We start from the raw sequence: 19,522 nt of genomic DNA on the forward strand, positions 1-19,522 counted from the left end.
ATGATGTTAGTTGTTTGTTTTTTATTGGCCAGAAATATTTTTATATGTCTCTACATACCACACTAATCTGGACATAAAAAAGTGAACTGTCCCGAAACACCGGTGTGTGTTTGAGCACACCATACTAAACATGATCAGATGTCCATCTACAGAAGATAAACTGTTACAGTACAGTAAAGGACAGCTGCAATATCATATTCTGTGTGTTAGCTAGTATTTTGATTGTATTGCCATGAGGTGTTTGTAGGGAGTGTATTAATGAAAACATTATTTGAATATGTGTAGACTTGCGTAATTTAGTTTGGTCTGTTTTGGATTGTACAGTGTAAGATTTGACTTGTTCAACACTTTTGGCCTGGAAAGCTTTAAGTTCCTCATGAAACTTGGTCTTACTGCCACTTCGTATCAAAATTTCAATTCATGTTTCAAAATTTGATGTGTTTTTCAGAATTTCGGTGAAAAGTCTTTATCCTCATGTATCACGGCCACAAACCCCACAATACTTTTGCCTTGATCAATGTCGGCAACTTGTCTACAGTTTTATCAAATTTAAGCTAACGAACAAACGGCGCTACACTGTAAAAAAAACACAAAATTGTACAGAATTGTATTTTTATTTTTACAGATTTTCCACGTAAAATGTCAATGGGCAAAACAGAATTTTTCCTTTAATTTACAGAATTTTTTATGTATTTTTGAAATACGGTCATAAAACATAAAATTACAGATGAAGGCCACTAATTTACAAGAAAACGAAACATGTCATTTACAGGGAATACACATTATTAAGTTTACTTCTGGTGCCCCAGCTGCTATAAAAAAAACTATATTGATTTTGTAATACGATTTTTATTTTCTACAGTTTATTTTTGAAATATGGTCAAAACTGTAAAATTTCAGAAAACTACAGCAAATTTACAAGAAATTCAGGTAAAATGATTTCTTATCCCTATATCCTCTCATTTTTATTTATTTACCTATAACTATTATTTTACGGGTATTTTTTTGCTCCAACTGACAGAAAATTTCATTTTTTTTACGAAATGTTTTTACAGTGTAGGTTTTGTCTTCATCTAATATAAACTCAATGCCATTTGCTTTGCTTATATAATTCCATTCACACATTTTGAGGTGTGGCTTAAATAACCACTTGCGTGTACCATTACAGGGATCTGATGTAAATGAACAGAAATCAAAGCAACCTGCAAATTCCTCTTTCACTTCACTTAATACTTCCAGCGCTATCTCATTAAAGAGACGCGTCCGTGTGGGTGTCTAGTGCATTGGTACTATGAGTTAAAGACGGCGAGGTGCGTTGGAACCCCTTTGGCTGACAGTCAGCTAGAATCTCAGCGTGAGTCGATAAGGTGACAGATTTCCTGATGAAATTGGGATTCCGCGGGAGCCCGCTGTGGCTCTTTTATCAGCTCTGATGGTCTCCAGATAAAAGCCAAAGATTTATTCTCACTCAGTAATGAGCTGGATAATTAATTTTTGTCGACATCCATCACATTCTCAACAAGGCCATTGTCTTGAAAATTGCTCCTCAACCGTGTTCGCGGCAGAGAGAGAAATGTGAAGTGACGAGGAGAGTAATGAAGCATGGGATTATTCAGACACACTTTATTAGAAAAGCTAATAGTTTCTCTATTTTAATTTATCATGTAATAACTGGAACAGGAAGCATACGCAGAGGTGATTGAGTTCCTGGAAGTGTAAATACATCACAGCGTGACGTTATTCAACATGAGTGGAAAAGAAATTCCAAAGCATTTGCAACGATTTGGAATCTTAGATATCCTTTTATTGCTGATAATTAAATTAACTTCGGGCCAATGACATTATCATAAAATGTGTATTATTAATGATATTATTAGTAGTAGTACTATTGCATTGTAAGAGGTCATAAATGTCATAATTGCCATATTGTTCTTGAAAACAGGTCAAAATAAATTCATTCAAGATACATTTTTTCAGTCCAGGGTGAAATATAAGCGGCACATATGCTTGACAGGATTCAAACGGTAATTATTTTACCATCAGTGTCATGTTAGTGTTTCTTTTATCATAATCTCATAGAATATAAAACTGATTTTATTTCCCGTCTGACAGGCTGTGTTACGTCTAAAGTGACACGACGGCACAGTTAATGAGAGTCTCTCTAGAGAACAACTGTGTGTGCAAATAAAGACTGCAAAGTTCACATTAACATCTCAGCACTTGACTCTCTTTAACACACACACACACACACACACACACAGCAAGCCAGATGGAAACTCTCTCGTCTCAGCACTGCTTTCCATCATGCACACACACACACTTACAATTACAGTTCAATGTATAATTTTCACAAGGTATTTTAACTTCATCTTAAATGAATCATGATATGCATATTTTGAATTATATTTGCATTGAATTGTCTTCTGCTTCTGCTACACATGTAAATAACAGGGTATCATTGAAAAAAGGCTTAAAAACATTGCTGTTGATATAATGCGTAATTCTGTTACGACTGTCATATTTCATAGAATATGTCCATACAAGACTACTGTGATGTTTGATTATATTCTTGAAATTATCATACAAAATATGTGTAAACATATTGTACAACTATAGATGACATTGGATTACAGTTTGGTGAAAGACTGTCATATACTGTCCGTATGGGTTTTAGGGAAGCGGTGTGGTGGCATGGGTTGTTATTTTGAAAGGCGATCAAATTAAAGCAGCCTCTTTGTACTGGCTTCAAAGTCAAAAACAGGCTAAATGTGTGGGGAATATTGGGATCTTTAGAGCTGAAATGAGTGAGATGGAAATAACAGATGGATAGAGAGGACGATACGGCTCTGTGGGAATATAGAGTCAAGACTGCCAGAAAAGCATTTTATAAAACTCAAAATTTGATTGGATGTTGCACTTGTTGTTGTGCCAGACAGCATCCCTCCATTGTGCTAAGAACACAATGCAATTCATACGGGCTGATGTGAGCTCCATTCACTGCATGTGAATACTCAAATAGTGTCTCGTGTGTGAACCGAGAGGAGAGTTTGTACTTTCACTCGTAGTTCACGTCTTTGTGAAAGTTTATCAGTTCAGACAGCTTAATACATTGATTAGAAAGATGATCATTTGTGCCACAAGTACACATAAACCTCAACCATTCTGACAATTCTGACATACTATATTTACTATATTTAGTTTAAAACATTCTAAAATGTTTTAAATATATAAATAATAGCATGAGTTTTGACATCATAATGAAAGGTATAATCCATTTTTAACCACAGTTTTTCATTTAAATCAACATTAATTGTTTATACTGTATACCGGCCCTGAACAGCTCAATATTCATATAATGATTCATATAGTTTCCTTCATTGCTCAGCAAGGGGCGGTTTCCCGAACATGTTTTAAGCTTAAATAATAAAGGTCTGATCAAAAACAACTTACACTGACATATCTTTAAACAGATCATTGCCATCGTTTGTCTCGAGATGTTTTTTGTAAGGTATGTTTTAAAAAGAACTTAAATATCCCAATTTAATAAAGGCTGGTTTAAGCTAATCCCTGTGCGGGAAACTGTCCCATATAGTTTATTAACAAGGTTTAAGGTTTCCAAAATTATTTTAATGTAACATCTTTTTTAAGCTTTAATAAAGTGATCAACTTCAGCATTTCCAAAATGACTAATGAACAGTATTTGATGTAAAGTACTGCTTTATTCTGTGTTTCATATAACACTTTTCATTCCAGGTAATCGTACTGAAACTGTGGATCAAAGTTTTAAAAGCGTAATCTGCATTTTGATTTTAATGGCGTAGCTTAATGACTCTTGTAACCTCTGTACAGTGTGCACAGGAATGCAATTATCTGTATGTACAGTTAAGTGACCTCTATTAAAGTGTTTTAATGGGCTTTAGAGAATATCTCTGCCGCACAGTGAGGAAAAAAACTGCAATGGAGAAAGATCTGATCATACCAGGAAAATGTAGGTTATAAAATATAAAAGGATCAGCCCCTGCGACAAACACAACCACGATTAATAACTATCACCCTAAAAATTCATATCACACATAATGTTCGGTCCTCATCTTATTATTTTACAGAATTTGAAAATGATTGAACTTGTTTTGGATTATATGACCCAAGGTTAAGAGACTGCTGTGGTGAAATGAGTAAATAAACTTCTTCTGTCCTCGTATATCAGTCTGGATCACAAAGAGACGGAGTCTGCATGTGTTTTATAAAGAACTTATGACAACTATAATATTGTCACAGTCATGTTTAGTTTTCTTGTGCTTTGTTCATTTGTGTTCTTGTCATGATTAGTTCTCATTTGGGTTAATTAGTCCCTCCTCCGTTGTCTTGGTTACTGATTCCTCTCATCCATGTCAGTTCTGTGTATTTCTACCCGGTAACACTTTACAATCAGGAGCTATTTCTTATCAGTAGTAAATGTATTATGTAACAAAGTTTAGTTTTTCATCCTTTATTAATCCTTATTAATGTTGGTTCATGTCAATACATGAATTTATATGTTAATTCATGGTGCATGAACTAATGTTAACAGTGGCAATGTTTGATTTTATTAATGTATAAGTAAATGCTGAGATAAACATGATCTTACATTAATAATAATCTGTATTAGTATTGTTCATTGTTCGTTCATTTTAGCTAATGCATTACTTATTGTTAACAAATAGCACCTTATTGTAAAGCTTTACCGGTAACACTTTCGTTGAAGCGTGTATGTATAATGCATTATAAAGAGCTATTAAAGGGTAAAATGCATTATAATTTGTGTTGTAATGCATTATATGTAGTTGAAAAGAATTATAGCCAATTTAAAATATGTAATGTAACAATGAATTGTTATAATGTATTGACTGTAATAACAATTATTTATAAGACATTACAATGCATTAAAAGGTGCATTAATGCTTTAAAACTACTTTTATAATGCATTATATATACATGCTTCAAGGAAAGTGTTACCGTTTTACCCTTACGTCTGACATCTATTTGCATAATTGATCATCTTTTACATTACATATCCAGTTGTGACCAGAAGTGATGTGTGCTGGGGCCTATTGGGGGTTGTAACACACAACCATTAAAACATGGGGGAACAATGGACAAAACGTTTTAGGTATTTATTAGATGAACTGATTTGGAAAATAGAGGAAAACTACAATGAATCAGAATAAATAAAAAAAAATCTAAAAATACATAGAAAATATTAATTACAGTTTTATCCCTCATTAATATTTTTTGATCATTTTCCTCTTGACTCAATAAGCTTTTGTCTTTTTTGGGCCAAACCTCCTTAAATTCTTCTCAAACCTGAGCTTCAGTTTACAGTTCAAGAACGACTTTGCAACATGAAAAAACTTTTTCTTTCAATTATATTTGAATAAAGAGCGAAGACATACATTTTTCCATGCTGGGCATACTTTTGAAATCTTGTTTAGTCAAATTCGCAGTCAAGTGTTGACTCACAGTTGTCAGAAAAGCTCAGATTCAGCATTCCATTTACACAGAACCAAAGCGTAAAACCAAAAAATGACCCCAAACTTTTAATTCATTCGCTACCCTGCAAGCGCTGCTGTATCCTCAGGGAAATGCAAATCAAGCTAAAGTTTAATATTTAGTATGTGGACCTGCTTTCTGAAGTTGGTCTTTTTGCTGACCTTACGAGGCTAGTTAATGTTGTGGGATATGCTGATATAATTTCATACGTGTTAACTCTACCTGCAGTGAACATCCAGTACAGTATGATGAAGAGTCATCCGCTTCTGTCTGAACTGCAGTGTGCTGATAACACAAGTCTAATGGATGCCCCGCCGCCTCATTTTTCACTCACAGACAGATAGAAATGAGCTGCTCATTGAAAATAATTTCACTTTTAATTTTCTGATAAAAAGTTGAAGATGCACACCACACATAGATCACCCTGTCTCTCTATTCACCTTCATGCTCAGGTATCATGACCTCCATACTACACAACTCTATCAACACTAGTACATGACGTCTACTCATGAAAAGATTATATCCAATCATGGAAAGCAATATTATTCAGCTGTTGTTCAAACAGAACGATTTGTATGTGAATTTTGTCTTTGTTCAAGTATTTTGTCGTATATTTCATGCAGAGGCAGCTTCAGATTGAAATCTGTAGTTCTTTTTCATATATTTTATCCACAGAATCTTTTTTACAGTGTAATGCTTGCCGTGCCTTCTTTATGTACATAAGGCTGTAAAACATCTAAGAGACAAGCCTGATGCTAAACTGTCTCTCTGGTGTTTGGAGTCATTTGTTGTAGTCCTCCAGTGAAAAGCGTTTTGCAGGAGATGAGCTCGTGTAAAGCGGTTAATGTAATGAGGATAAACCCCCTCGGCAGGCGACAAGGTAACACAATTTATCACCGTCCACTCCCATCAGCACGCAGCTGGAAACACGCAGACAAAACAACGTCTGATTGATGTTCTCTTTGTCTGCTCTTACAAAACTTTCCTGTCGACGACCCTTAAGAGAATCTGCAACAAAGACAGTAAAACTTTGAGACAGACACCTTGAGTTTTGTTCTAGCTGTTAAAACAAAATTATTTTTCATAATTAAATTAACTTTAGCAATGAACATTGTGTTGTTAATTTCTCTGTATTTCTTTGCTTTTGATTGTTGTTCAACAGTAGCTTTAGATGCTAAAGCAAGTGCCTTGGGGATTATTTTTTATATCTGGTTCCCAGATTTTTGTTAGTTTCTGAGAGCAGAGAAATGTTCAACTTGAAACGCTTGTCAATGTCAATTTTTACTTGGGCTACTGCTATACTTTTTGTTGATTAAACAAACTATCTGTGACGTCGCAAACTAATAACCCCCATTATTTCAGAGGATGTTTCGTATTATAGCAAGGGCCCCCAGTCTGCATTTTCAGATTTAAATTAAATGCATTGGTGGACACATGCTAAACTTTGTCATTTCAAAATGACCACACACAACTATGACTGAACATCAGCTGAATTCTATATCATTCCTTTGTATCTGTAAACACTATATGACATTATTTATTTCTATTTTTTATCATAATTATATTATTTTATGTGTGTGCCCTGCGATGGGTTGGCACTCCATCCAGGGTGTATGCTGCCTTGATGCCCGATGACTCCTGAGATAGGCGCAGGCTCCCCGTGACCCGAGGTAGTTCAGATAAGCGGTAGAAAATGGAATGGAATGGAATATTATTTTTATAATACTTGTGTTGCCACTGTTTTATAAAAGAAATAACTACAGCCTCTCGATTCTTAGTGAAAAAAAATTGAATCATTACTGTCTGTGTTCATTTAAAGACTATGAGAGGGCCCATAATCGCTCCCTGGGGTATACCGGCATCACAGCCAGGAAGTGTTGATGGTTCTCTATTCACCTTTAATCTCTGAGCTCCTCATAAGATTCTGTCCACTACAGTAGGAAGTGCCTTGTGAATAGTTGAGAACTGAAACTGTTCATCTATGATCCTTATTGCAAAGCTGTCAAAGGATATCCCCAAGCCTAACAATGTGGGTCTAATTTGTCCCCAACCCAATTTACAGTTAACCTTCTCTGAAAAGAAGCAGTTACCTATTACTGTCGGATGATAGGTCCGAAGCATTGAGCGTTATCTAAAAGGACACGTCCTTCAATAACCTTCGACACAACAGGTTGTACACTAATGGGACTATAATGATGCCTCTAAAGAACCACCAGTTTCGAAAATAAACTTTGTGATGACCATCTTCCCAGCTCTTGGGAAAATCACCAAATGGATAAACTTGTAGATGGCATTTGATTTTGCACAACAACAATGCATTTGTGTTGTTTTAAGAACATTGTATCTAGTGATGGATTTTTAGCAATTTAGCCAATTTATGATTATACACGTACAAAGCCTAATGGATTATAGTGAGGTGGTTCTGTGTTCTGTAAGGTTATTAAATCTTACATGGGAGAAAAGATGCCGTTTTTTGAGATCCACTCAGTGTAACAGTATCATTCACAGAGTTTTCTGTCAATCACCTTCACTTCCCCTGAATCACCCTGGAGATTATATTAGCCTTATCAATTACAAGAAGAAATTGGCTTTGGACTTTTCACTATCTCTTATTACTTTATTTTCTAGTGTTACAAACTAAGACCCGTCAGTGTGTAATTTGGGTTTAAGAGCTGCTTTGCGAGCGATATCTGGATCTCATTCATTTCCACATGTCTGCATTTAACTGTGGAAGAGTGTTTAGTCCCAACCCAATTTAGTTTTCCTCAAAAAAACATTTAGTATGGCTTGAATATTAGAAAGGACTAAGTGACTGTTAGCTTCCAAGTGAGAAGGCAGTTGACGGATTGTTTTGGTGCCTTTGATTGTGCTGTCAGATTTGCTCTGGTCACCTTTTGGTATCCTTTGCTGTCAAAGCTGAATCCTTGTTGCTATTCTAAAGGTTAGGCTGTGGTCAAATGTCCCAGAAATAAGATTGAAGGATTCAATTAAATCAGGTTTATCATGTAATTTCACATCGCTTATGTGCATATATGGGTCTTATTCATGTTTCTATCTACATGTTTTTGTATCATGTTGCATTTCTAAATTGAGATGACCACTTTTTAAAAAATGTTTTGTATTGTTCAGTGATCTGTGGAGACATAATGGATGTGGATTTGAAGTTCATGTGAATTTAGATCACAGGCGGCTTTTGAACTAACAAGAAAGTATTGAGTTCTAAAACTAACAGGATGTTTTCTAGTGACTTTTTATATAAGAGTAATTCATCACCCCTCAATGAAGTGAGTAATAGGCAGAGGACTTGTAGAATATAAGCAGCTTTAGGTATAGTGTACATACTGTATAAACCCACAGTATCATATATTCTGCACGTACTCTTGTCAATACACTTATCACTTAGGTCAATGTTGAGAGGAAGCATCTTGAATAATAGAATAATGGACCAGTAATGATTTTTTCTTTCTTTCTTTACCACGAACATAGCAGAACTAAGAGAATCCCCCTTCATTTAGATTACATCTGTGTTCAGACAGAGCCGTGGCTCACTTCACAGCCTTGAAGCCTCTTTGGCCTTGTCTTTTTAAAAGTCCTGCTATCCCAGAGGACTTTTAAAGTGTTCTGGGAGCTTTCCACGAATGAAAATCCTTTCAGTCTGAGTGACGGGCCGCGGCTCTTGTGCTCTCTACACCAATTTGTCCCAAATCTCTGCTGGTCTCTCGGGCTCTTTCATGCTATGAAGTGCTGGAGCGTTTTATCCTGGTAGGCAAGGTCGATTCCTTCAGGGATTTTGACCTCTTTCTTTAGACAAAGTCATGTACAGCAAGACATTGACATGAAAAAAGTGAATATTATCTGTGATAGTTGCATTAATGTGTCTGTTTTATTTTTCCACCATCATGATGTGATGGTGAACTTACAGCAAAGTAAATAACAATGTCATCTAAACATCAGACTAAGCACTGGAAAGAATTGAGAAACCTCCCACTTACTCCAGAATCACACGAAAATACATTATTTAAGTGCACTTGGAATCATTACAGGACATTCTACCGCTAATAATAAAATGTATGTGAGGCTAAATATGATCCAATTCAAAAGGTTTGCTGAGTTAGAGTGAAGTTTATTTAATAAAACATTTTATGAAAAACTTTTGTTCATTATGAATTAACTATGGAAATGTTATTATTCAAACAATATATGAGCTACGCTTCATTTCCCAGAAGGATTTTATCTCTTCAGTATATTATGTAATCAGCCTATTTATGAAAATGATCTAAAAATAAAGTGACTGTATGACAATAAACATTTTTACCTTTATTGTTTTAAAAGTACTGATGTAAGGTATTTTATTAATCAGGCTGATGTTGATGAAGATTCATTGAAGATAAAAGTGTTGACTCGGTTAAGATGAAAATTATTTTACTTATTTAAAATAAAATAGACGGAATATTGGTGAGTTAGATTAATGATGCAATTACTGCATATGTCAGAGTTATCATAGTTTTATATGTTTTATTGCTTTTTTATAGCTTCTATTTTTAGATTTTTCGTTTAATTTTGGTAAATGTTTTTCATTTTGTTATTATTTTTTACGTTTCATGTAATTTGTGCCTTAAACTTGATAGAGTTTATTTCTGAGGCAATGTAAAATTTTCGTTTAGCTTAAGTTTTTTAAAAAAAACATTTTTAGGCCGAAATTTTATTTGATTTCAATAAACAGAAATGTCTTCAAAGTTTTAATTTTAGTAAACTATAATAACCTTGCTATTTTTTGTGACAAACCTCTTGTTTTCTCAAGAGTAAAAATTCATGCCAATCTCTACATTTGTGAATGATAAAGTATTTATTATCAAAACGTGTTATCAAAAGTACATTTTGCAAAAGCTTTTGCAATAGTTTATTTTTTAGATTTATGTTCTAAAATAATATGTCTCTAATTAGAGATGTATTGTTTCACTTGTATCCCATAATCCATCCGCGGTCATAAATGTCATAAGCGACTAAATTCCATGAAAATTTCATACATTTTATATACGTATCATTTCATGTGCACCTTTAAAAGAAATGTTTTCACATGAGAGTTCAAACATTGTGAGTTGTTTTATTAACAGATCAATAAAATGAGCAGGAAATAAAAGAACTAAAGCCTGTTTTTAATGATACATTGAGGAAATAGAGAGGCAGTAGATGAGTGTTTGCTGGCTCAGGGAGAAAAGAACTGGCAGGTAGAAATGTAAAAATCCTGTAAATCTTGGGGGAAATCTTTAGTGTAGAAGTTGTCTGAGAGTAGATGAAATGAGTGTGAAGGTTTTCTGGAAGTGATAGATGCTGATCTTTGGATATCCTTGAGATCCAACAGTCTACACATCCACTGAGGTGATGGCTGTTTTTCTGACTTAGTTTTATATTTGGTTGGGTTTGAGATCCACAAGCATTTCTAGTCTTAAATGGATCTAGGACACATATTGTCCGAGCTGCTCATCCCACATAGGCTCAAGTAAGCACTGATAGTTCAGTTGGATGGGAGATGTTCTGGAGGCCGCCTGCACTTCTACTGTTGCGTAAGCAGCTTTTCATCGGCTATTTTCAGCCGCCGCAGTGCATCTCTGTGTCAGGCCTTTACGTAGGAGTTTCAATTTAGTCTGTTTTCTTAAATGGAGACTAAACTGTCTTGTAATTAACACTCAAAAGGCAAGACTCAGAAATGCAGTTTTTAGAAGATCAGAATGTCATTGACATATATTTCTAACCCCAATGAAATATCTGCCTGCATAGCTTCAACTCTTAATGCTTTTCTCTGACCGTTGCGTTTCTTCGAGAAATAAATGCAGGCCACAGTTTGTGATCTTTTATCTTTTTATCACTCAAGGTGACCATTTGCCAGCCGCTTTTTCTGCATTAAAATGGCAAGTGACGCACCTGTTCCAGTGTGATTGACTACCTGACTATTTTAAAGAGTCGACTGCTGCAAGAAATAATATTTTAAAAATAATAGCATCGCTAATAGAGTCATCTAAGCATATACAGTCGTATTGAGAAAATGTATTTAATGTGATTTACATTTGAACACAGTACAGTATGAGTATTTTCATGTTTTTTAATAATAGAAAGATCATGGAATTAATTGCAGGGAACACACAAAAGAAAAGAGTTTGAAAGAACTCTAACCAAGACATTTGAGTGAACAGCATTTACACAATTTTTATTGTATGAATAAGTCTCTGTTATTTACATGCTTCCACATTGAACTGAAGTTATGAGGCTCTTGTTTCATATTGAAATGCGTGCAAATAAATGATTTAAGCATGAACCATTAGGTGGACTGTGTCAATATTGATTTACGCCGCTGTTAAGTGAATAATTCATTCAGTGTATCACAGTGACCCAGAGGTACACAACGTTCACAAAACAATCAAATCAAGCAGACATAAGACAAGACAAGAAAAGAAAACTACTAGAGCCAGTCAAGCTTCTGTTCAAATGATAACACTTTATTACTAAACGTTATAGTTACAAACTCACGTCATGAGTCAATAGAAATATTGAGTGAAGTTATGGGCCAGAAGCGCACACTACAAAAGTGCGTCATGTGAACATAAACTCTACTGCGTACCCATCAATGTTGAAATGAAATCACCCATCACACAGTTCACCTTCAACAGCTTTAAGATCATTAAAATGAGGTTTCGTCCGAGGCCGGACGGTGTGGATCATGAGAGAACAGAAAGAGAAGGGGTTGTGATGTCAGATGGTGAAGTGATCCAGGTCCAGGTGCACAGGGTCAGGTGGTCATCATTGGAGTGGCAGCTCGGCTGTGTCATGACGTTGCTGGATTTTGCAGACAGCTGGTTTATTCTTATGAAAGAGGGGTCTCAAAGACGGGAAGATGGAGGTGATGCTATGGTTCACCTTATCATTTGTGCCATCGGAGCTGTGTGGTGACGTCTGTTCTTTGACCGCTCGCTTCAGACCCGGAATAGTCGTGAGCCGATCAGGGCAACTCGAATTTAAAAGTTAGAGGTTCACATTTGACTTCGTTCTTGAAGCTGCTAGCGTCTGTTTCACATTATAATCCCAAAAATGTCCTGAGAGCTTTTCAAAAAGCCAGCACCGGCATCTTTTGCTGAAGCTTAGAGTGTTGAAAAATGTTCAACTTTCCTGTGGAAAATGCTCTTCATCAAGCACCTTTTTCTCAGCTAACCAATTACAAGCGAGTGGCGAGACCTGTTCTTTCCATAAGAACATGCGAGGAAGGCGAATGTCTGAGCAGGATCGAGCTTGAAAAATGCCGGTTGGAGCAAAGTTTTCTATAATTTTTATTTTCTCTTCCAATAACTTTCGATTGCCTTTCTAGTTAGAAATAAGCATTGTTAAGCCAGTCTATCTGTTTCTGTGATTTTTACTTGTTCTTGTCAAAAAAGAAGCCAAATGTGAACATAGCCTAAGATGTTTAATGCACTTTCTGTTGACAATGAACTAGACAAGATTTTAGGAATCTTGATCGGCAACTGCAAATTAAAAATGTTCATTCATTTACACAAATTGAGAACCCAAATACATCTAAAAATAAAATCTTACATTATTGTGTTTTATTCCTAGCACTTTGTTAATTACGGATGTCAGACTCGTTGAAGATGAGCTCAACACTGAAAACACAAGAACTTGTTTTTCTTGAACGTACTGTGATACAGTATTTGACTGTGGAGTTTGCTGCGGATGTAGCGGAGGATGTGGAGTTGATGGAGAGCCGTGGGTTGGGTTCAGTTTTGTGAGGGTGGCCCGCTGAACAGTCCAGTCTTCTCTTGACAAGAATGATAGCTTTCATTTGCATGCTAAAGCTGCAGCTGCCCCTTCAAGACGGATGAGGGTCACAAATCCATCTCTCACTCCTATTGCACAATAGACAGACACAATTATACAGGGCCAAGAGGAGATCATTTGCACAGCGCACGGGGAGTCCCTTGAGAGGTTACGGCAAAGAGTCTGAAAAATATCCTCAATAACAACAACAGTGTACACAGCAACAGTTCCCAATCCATGAACTGTGAACGGCCTTGTGATGGTTTTTCACTTCAGGCTCTCAGACGGCAGGAAAGAACTGATGTTACTTCATGTATTACAATGACATATCGTATTTAATGTTGTGCACATGTTTCTCTGAGGTTTAAATGTCATCAGCCTTAGATAAAATCAATATACAAAATGAGCTCACTAGAATACAGACATGTGTGTGCATGTACACATTAGACCATGTCCAGTAATACAATTTATTGTATATTGCAACCGATTGAAATGTGTTTTTTACTGAATTGAATTTGTAATCATGTACTATTTCATTATTGGAAATAATAATTTTACAGAAAAATTCAGCTAGAGATCTAAGATAGGTTAGTTTTATGGCTTAAGATGTTCCATTGACTGTCACGTACTCACGTTGCTAATGTGCGTTTGTTTTTTCACAGCACTTCTTACGACCAGACCACCTAAAGTCTTGTTCCCATCAGAGAGACAAGCCAGCATTATACACGTCCAGCTCGGTAGGTTTGTCCTCACAGCCTCACAAACATGCCATCCCATTTCTACACTAAACACTGACACAGCTATAGATGTGTACAGACACACAGAGATGAAAAGTGTCAACAGAAAAATGGAAAAGTGATCTCTTGTCTTGCTTTAGTGGTTTGCCTGGAAACTTACCTGGAATGAACCTTACTCTGCTGTATTTTGAGTAAAAATGTCTGCAACATTTATATTTTCACGTTATTAACAAAGTCCTCAGCTAGTTCCAGCTAGTTTTCTTTTAATTCTTTTTTTTTTATTAATTAAACAACTTATGTATTAAAGGGGCGGTTTCGCGTACAGGGCTTAAGCCTTGTCCCAGACTAATATAAATGTAAGAGGTGTCTTGATCGAAAACAACTTCATCTATCAGTGCGATTGAGTTCTCTCAAGATGCCCACCAGTTATATTTTTGTACGGTATGTTTTTAAAAACTACTTAAATATGTTAATTTAACAAGGGTCTAGTCCTGATTCAACTAATCCTTGTCCAGGAAACCTCCCCTAGATGTGTTAAACGTTCACCTCAGTTGGTCTGTTTTGCCGCAGCTCCATGCGTTTCTAATAACTTCCGGGAACTACTGAGACCCTCCATGAACTGACATTGCTGCGAAAAAAAGACTGTTCCAAAGGAGCCTCTCTCAACGGCTCTATTACACACATAGTACTGTCACATAGACGCTCAGGGTCAGGGATTAGTCCACTTCATGTCTCGTGTTAACCCTGTTACATGAAAATTTAAAAGTGTCAGTTCTCTCTCAGTGGACATGACCTGTAATGTGTACTTTCATGAAAACAGCACTGGTACTCTAATCTGGGATCTAGAGTCGGATGATGAACAAAATATCCAGCAGATCAGATCACTATAAGATGCAACAAATATGAATCAGCAGTCTGCCTTTATAACTGTGTTATTTTAGCTCTAAAATGCATCTGTTTTATGTGAATCATTGTGTTTTAATTTAGCTCTGTTACACAATCAATCCAGAGACGTCTATGCATTCCACCTTCAAACTCCCCATGGTTCTTTTGAAAGCATTCACTTCTGTCTTCATAGATTTGTAAGGTTCCTCTTTCAACCTCGAGCTGTTGTCAGGAACAAAATAGCTGGAGGTTTCACGAATTTAATCCCTCTACATTATAACACATTATTTTACAAATCGACAAGAAAAATTGACTTTCATAGTCCTTGAAATGTCAACAAGCTCTCTGCGGACTATTTAAATAAATGAACCATAACTGTATGTCAGATGACTTCTTTTAGCACTGGACAAGAAGTCCATTTGCTCATATGAGTTTGTGCAAGTAAAGCATCGCTCACAAGAGTCTATTACACACTGAACTCGTCCTTGTAAATTCTGTCATAAGTGACAGTTTTGGAAGCAAGCCATAGCCTTCTTATCAGAGCCCGAACACAAAGCAGACACGCACGGGCTATTTTCAGAATATCAAGCGTGTTACACCTGAGTTTTAGATTTTTTTTAGAAATACACAATTTTATCACAAGGTAATGTTAAGAGATTTTTTTTTAAAAATGCAAAATAATCACATTTATTTTTTAACATGACGACGCTATCTCATGAGAATTTGTATTAATTTTGAGTAAAATGTGGTTCTACAAAGCGTACATTTACTTAGGTTTGCACAAACACTAAAACACACAATACTGACGTATTTACTGCATCTCAATGCACAATACTAACATATTGACGACATATAAAACATCTTTTATTATGTAAGAACAACTTTACAGACTTACAAATGAATCCTAATGAAAATCACAAATTTTGAATTGCATTTATTTAAGTTTACTTGTTTACTTAATATGAATGACATTGTGAATTTCTGCTGCCAAAACAAAACTTTTTTAAATGAATAACATTTCTGTATGTCGTTTAATACCTATCATGTTATATTTGCTTTGTTTGCTGTGGGACACAAAGGCGTTTTCTGTGACATGCTGTGACTGACAGTAGAACCATAAAATAGACAGAAAACATAAAATAATTAGAAAAGGCATCAATTTTATTCGTCAGATGTATCCATATCTTCAGAATCCATTCGATTGTGAGGAGCAGAACCAAATCCAAGCCTTTATTCGGCGAGCTTCATCTCAATCCTGAGCCGCCACACTAGCTGCAAAAATCCAAAAATCATTAAGATATTAAGTAGAGATCATGTTTCATGAAGAAATTTTATAAATTTCCTACCGTAAATGTATAAAAACTTTCTTTTTGTGAGTGGATGGCCTGCAGCAGTGCCTCAGATTAACAACTTCACAGGCAAAGTTGCACCCCCAGATTCCAGTTTTGTAAACAGTTGTTGTTCACCAGATATTGTCCTATTCTAACAAACCAAATATCAATATTAAGGTTATTTCATCAGATGTTGTAAAAATCTTAATTTTGAAAAATTGACCCTTAAACCTGGTTTTGTCGTCCAGGGTCACATTTTATCTCCAATTTAATGTAAAAACAACACATTTCTTTAACAGCATCATTTTATAAAATGAAAGCCAACATTCTAATATTGTTGGCTTTGAAACTGATTAAAATATGAAATCTACTAATCTAATCAAACCCATAATAATAAGTTAGAAAAGTAAGAAATACAGTAGCCTATACAGAAAATAAAGTTCTCAAACACTTTGCAAAGACTGCTAAATACATGAAATAAAGAAGAATCCTCATTAAAGCCTCAATTTCTTTTGTTCTTTGATGAACATAAGTGACAGGAGTCCCAGCAGCAGTTTAAGAGCGCGGCCCCTTTAAGAGCTCTGAACAGGTCTAATGCGCTTCATATTTTCACTACTCTTTGCATTCATTAAAGACTTTATTTAACACGTTGAAGACTGTGCTTGAAAAATACTAGACAAAATGTGCTTTCTGTCAGAATATTGTGTGTTTTTGTTCATTCAAGCAGGAAAGAGAAGTTAATAGTGATGCTGTGCTGTCTGACAGATTCTTTAAGTCATGTGTTCACCACACTGGACCACTGTGGCGTTGTGTTGAGCCGCGTGTTAAACAGCCACAAGCTGTCAATCTATACTGACGTGTCAATACAACCATTGCACCTAAATAGTTAAAAGGCCTTTACATGAATAAGAGCATGATTATATAATGTAAAGCTGGACAATGATGACAGAAAAAACAGATGTTGTGTAAATGGCGTTAAATATTTTTAAATAATTCATCTGAAAAAAAGACGTGTTAACGTTGACAGGCCTAGTTGTAACAGGCTACGTCCAAATTTAACGTTTCAGCATTAATAAAACGTACAAAAATGTATATGTTTTGTGCTTGTAAAGTAAACTTTACGTACAAATACCTACGTATAGACAATCAGACGAGGCTGAACATGATAATTGGACGCCATTTGTGCAAATAATACACAATATTCATAATAATATAATAACAAATGTGCTGTAGTGGTTTAAAAACTGTTTCACATTCAGTGTAGATGCAGTAAGCAGTTCATAGTCTTGTTCTCTGAAGAACTAGTTGTCTTACCTTCAGATCCCAGACAGCCTCTCACAGTACAATAGCACCTGTTTAGATTCACAGATGTGACAGTGATCTTCACCTTGTCCTCCTGATCACAGGTCAGCTGAGAGTGAATCTGTTTAAGTGTGTGTGACGGCTGCTGGACAGCACAGACTCCCTGAAACCATTCCAACACCCAAAACACACTACGCAAGTCCACGTAAAACGTCCACGTTTTAATCAAATGTCTACAGTTATCAAGGGCATTGAATTATTGTTCTGCTCCATTCACTGGTGTATGTCGCCAAACACTCCAGTATTCACATCATGGCCTGAATTACCTGAAGTAGCACATCATTCATCATGTCACGTTACTTTTCACACAGTAAAGAACACATTTATTTCATTTAATGTTTTAAATAAAAAATGATCTCAGTTAATACTCGATATACTGTATATCTTAAGTGCTGCATGACCAGCCCCAATACAAGTGAAAACCGAAAAAGAAACCTAGAAATGTCTGAATATTGTTGCATTAGATACAAATGATCAAAGCAAGTAAAATTTATTATAAAGAGAGATGAAAATATAAGAAGAAGACAATAAAAATATATACAGTATGATATAAATATATATGCATGATCTATTATCCAATGCCATATTTAAGACTGATTGAAAAATAAAAAGCAAAAATCATACAATGAAGCCAAGCGATTTGCAAATAAATTTAGAAAAACAACTGCCAAGGGCTTTAATAAAATGTGCTTTTATAAAATGGTTTACATCTACTATTTTATAGTAGGTTGGTAAATAAGCCGATGTATTCATACTCTCTCAATTCATTAGTAAATATCCCTTCTTAAAGTGCTGTTTCTCGGCCACATAAATGTAACATGCTGTGTTATTATTTCATGTCTAATGTTGTTCAGGTCTTTTTAAACAGGACTCAAGCTTTCAAAAGCTTTTTTGGGGCCATTAAATGTTGTCAATTGGATTCTTTGGTACATTTGAACAGATGCTTTGTTAGGAACAGATATTTGCTGTGATTTATGGGTGGTTATGAATGATTTGTACATTCTGTGAAGTTTATGAATAGCTTTTTGCCAGCATGATGTTGAATTTCGACAGCGTTGTGTCACAGTGAAATTCATTTAAATATGATGAACATCCTGAGCCCCATGACAATGTGATCACCCTCTCGCTGCGGTGAATACCAGAGATACAGGTGAAACATGATCAGAAGAACAGATTCTTTGAGTGAAATTCTCTTCTGCTCTTCAACTCTTCTGTCGAGTTTCAAATAGACTCAAAAATGGTAAAACCATTTGAATAAAAATAGACATAAAATAATAACGCAGCATGGTAAAACTCAACTTATTAACTCTGGGGGAGTTGGAGAATGAGCCTATTTCCAAAAAAACGTGGAGTGCTCCTTTAAGTACAGATCTGTTTCTCTAGCATTAGTGAGCCATTGTAGATTTTCTGACCTCAAACAAATATAAAAAATACAAGCAACATCTCTGGCTGTTTTTCAGTTTCGCTGGAGGGATTTTCACAGACTGCTTGATTCATCTGTGTATTCATCGTGCATGCAGTCACATCTCCTCATCATAAACCTTAAATCAAACACTGAAGTCCTAGATTACAAATGCCTGGTCTGTTACCTGATCTGCTTTTTGCTTTTTGCTGTGGCTGTATTTTTATGTTGCGAAGGCTTTCACTGTTTTATTGTTAAAGTACATCTCCTGATACTTAAATATTGAGAATAAAATGGTGAATTAAAGGCCCATGTGTTGTGCATCCTTTGGCCATTTTCAGATTCTAAAGAAGTCTATTTTCTTTTCTGTCAGTTTCATATATACATATCAACACCCTTATTATTTTTCTTGTTTTGTCCTTTAGATGTGTCCGCACGGATCTTGAAAACCCATTTCATTCAGCCACTTTCTA

General features: G+C 35.5%; 1 protein-coding gene across 1 annotated transcript in view; it reads left to right on the forward strand.

The window, feature by feature from the left end:
• il1rapl2 (interleukin 1 receptor accessory protein-like 2) overlaps window positions 1-19,522 on the forward strand; it is a 155,056-nt gene that overhangs the window by 126,561 nt on the left and 8,973 nt on the right. The window contains 1 exon segment of the mRNA XM_056769842.1: window positions 13,995-14,069. Within this exon segment, the coding sequence (XP_056625820.1) occupies window positions 13,995-14,069 (75 nt within the window).

This window comes from Triplophysa dalaica, chromosome 16, assembly GCF_015846415.1.
Source record: "Triplophysa dalaica isolate WHDGS20190420 chromosome 16, ASM1584641v1, whole genome shotgun sequence".
In the NCBI taxonomy this organism is placed as follows: Eukaryota; Metazoa; Chordata; class Actinopteri; order Cypriniformes; family Nemacheilidae; genus Triplophysa; species Triplophysa dalaica.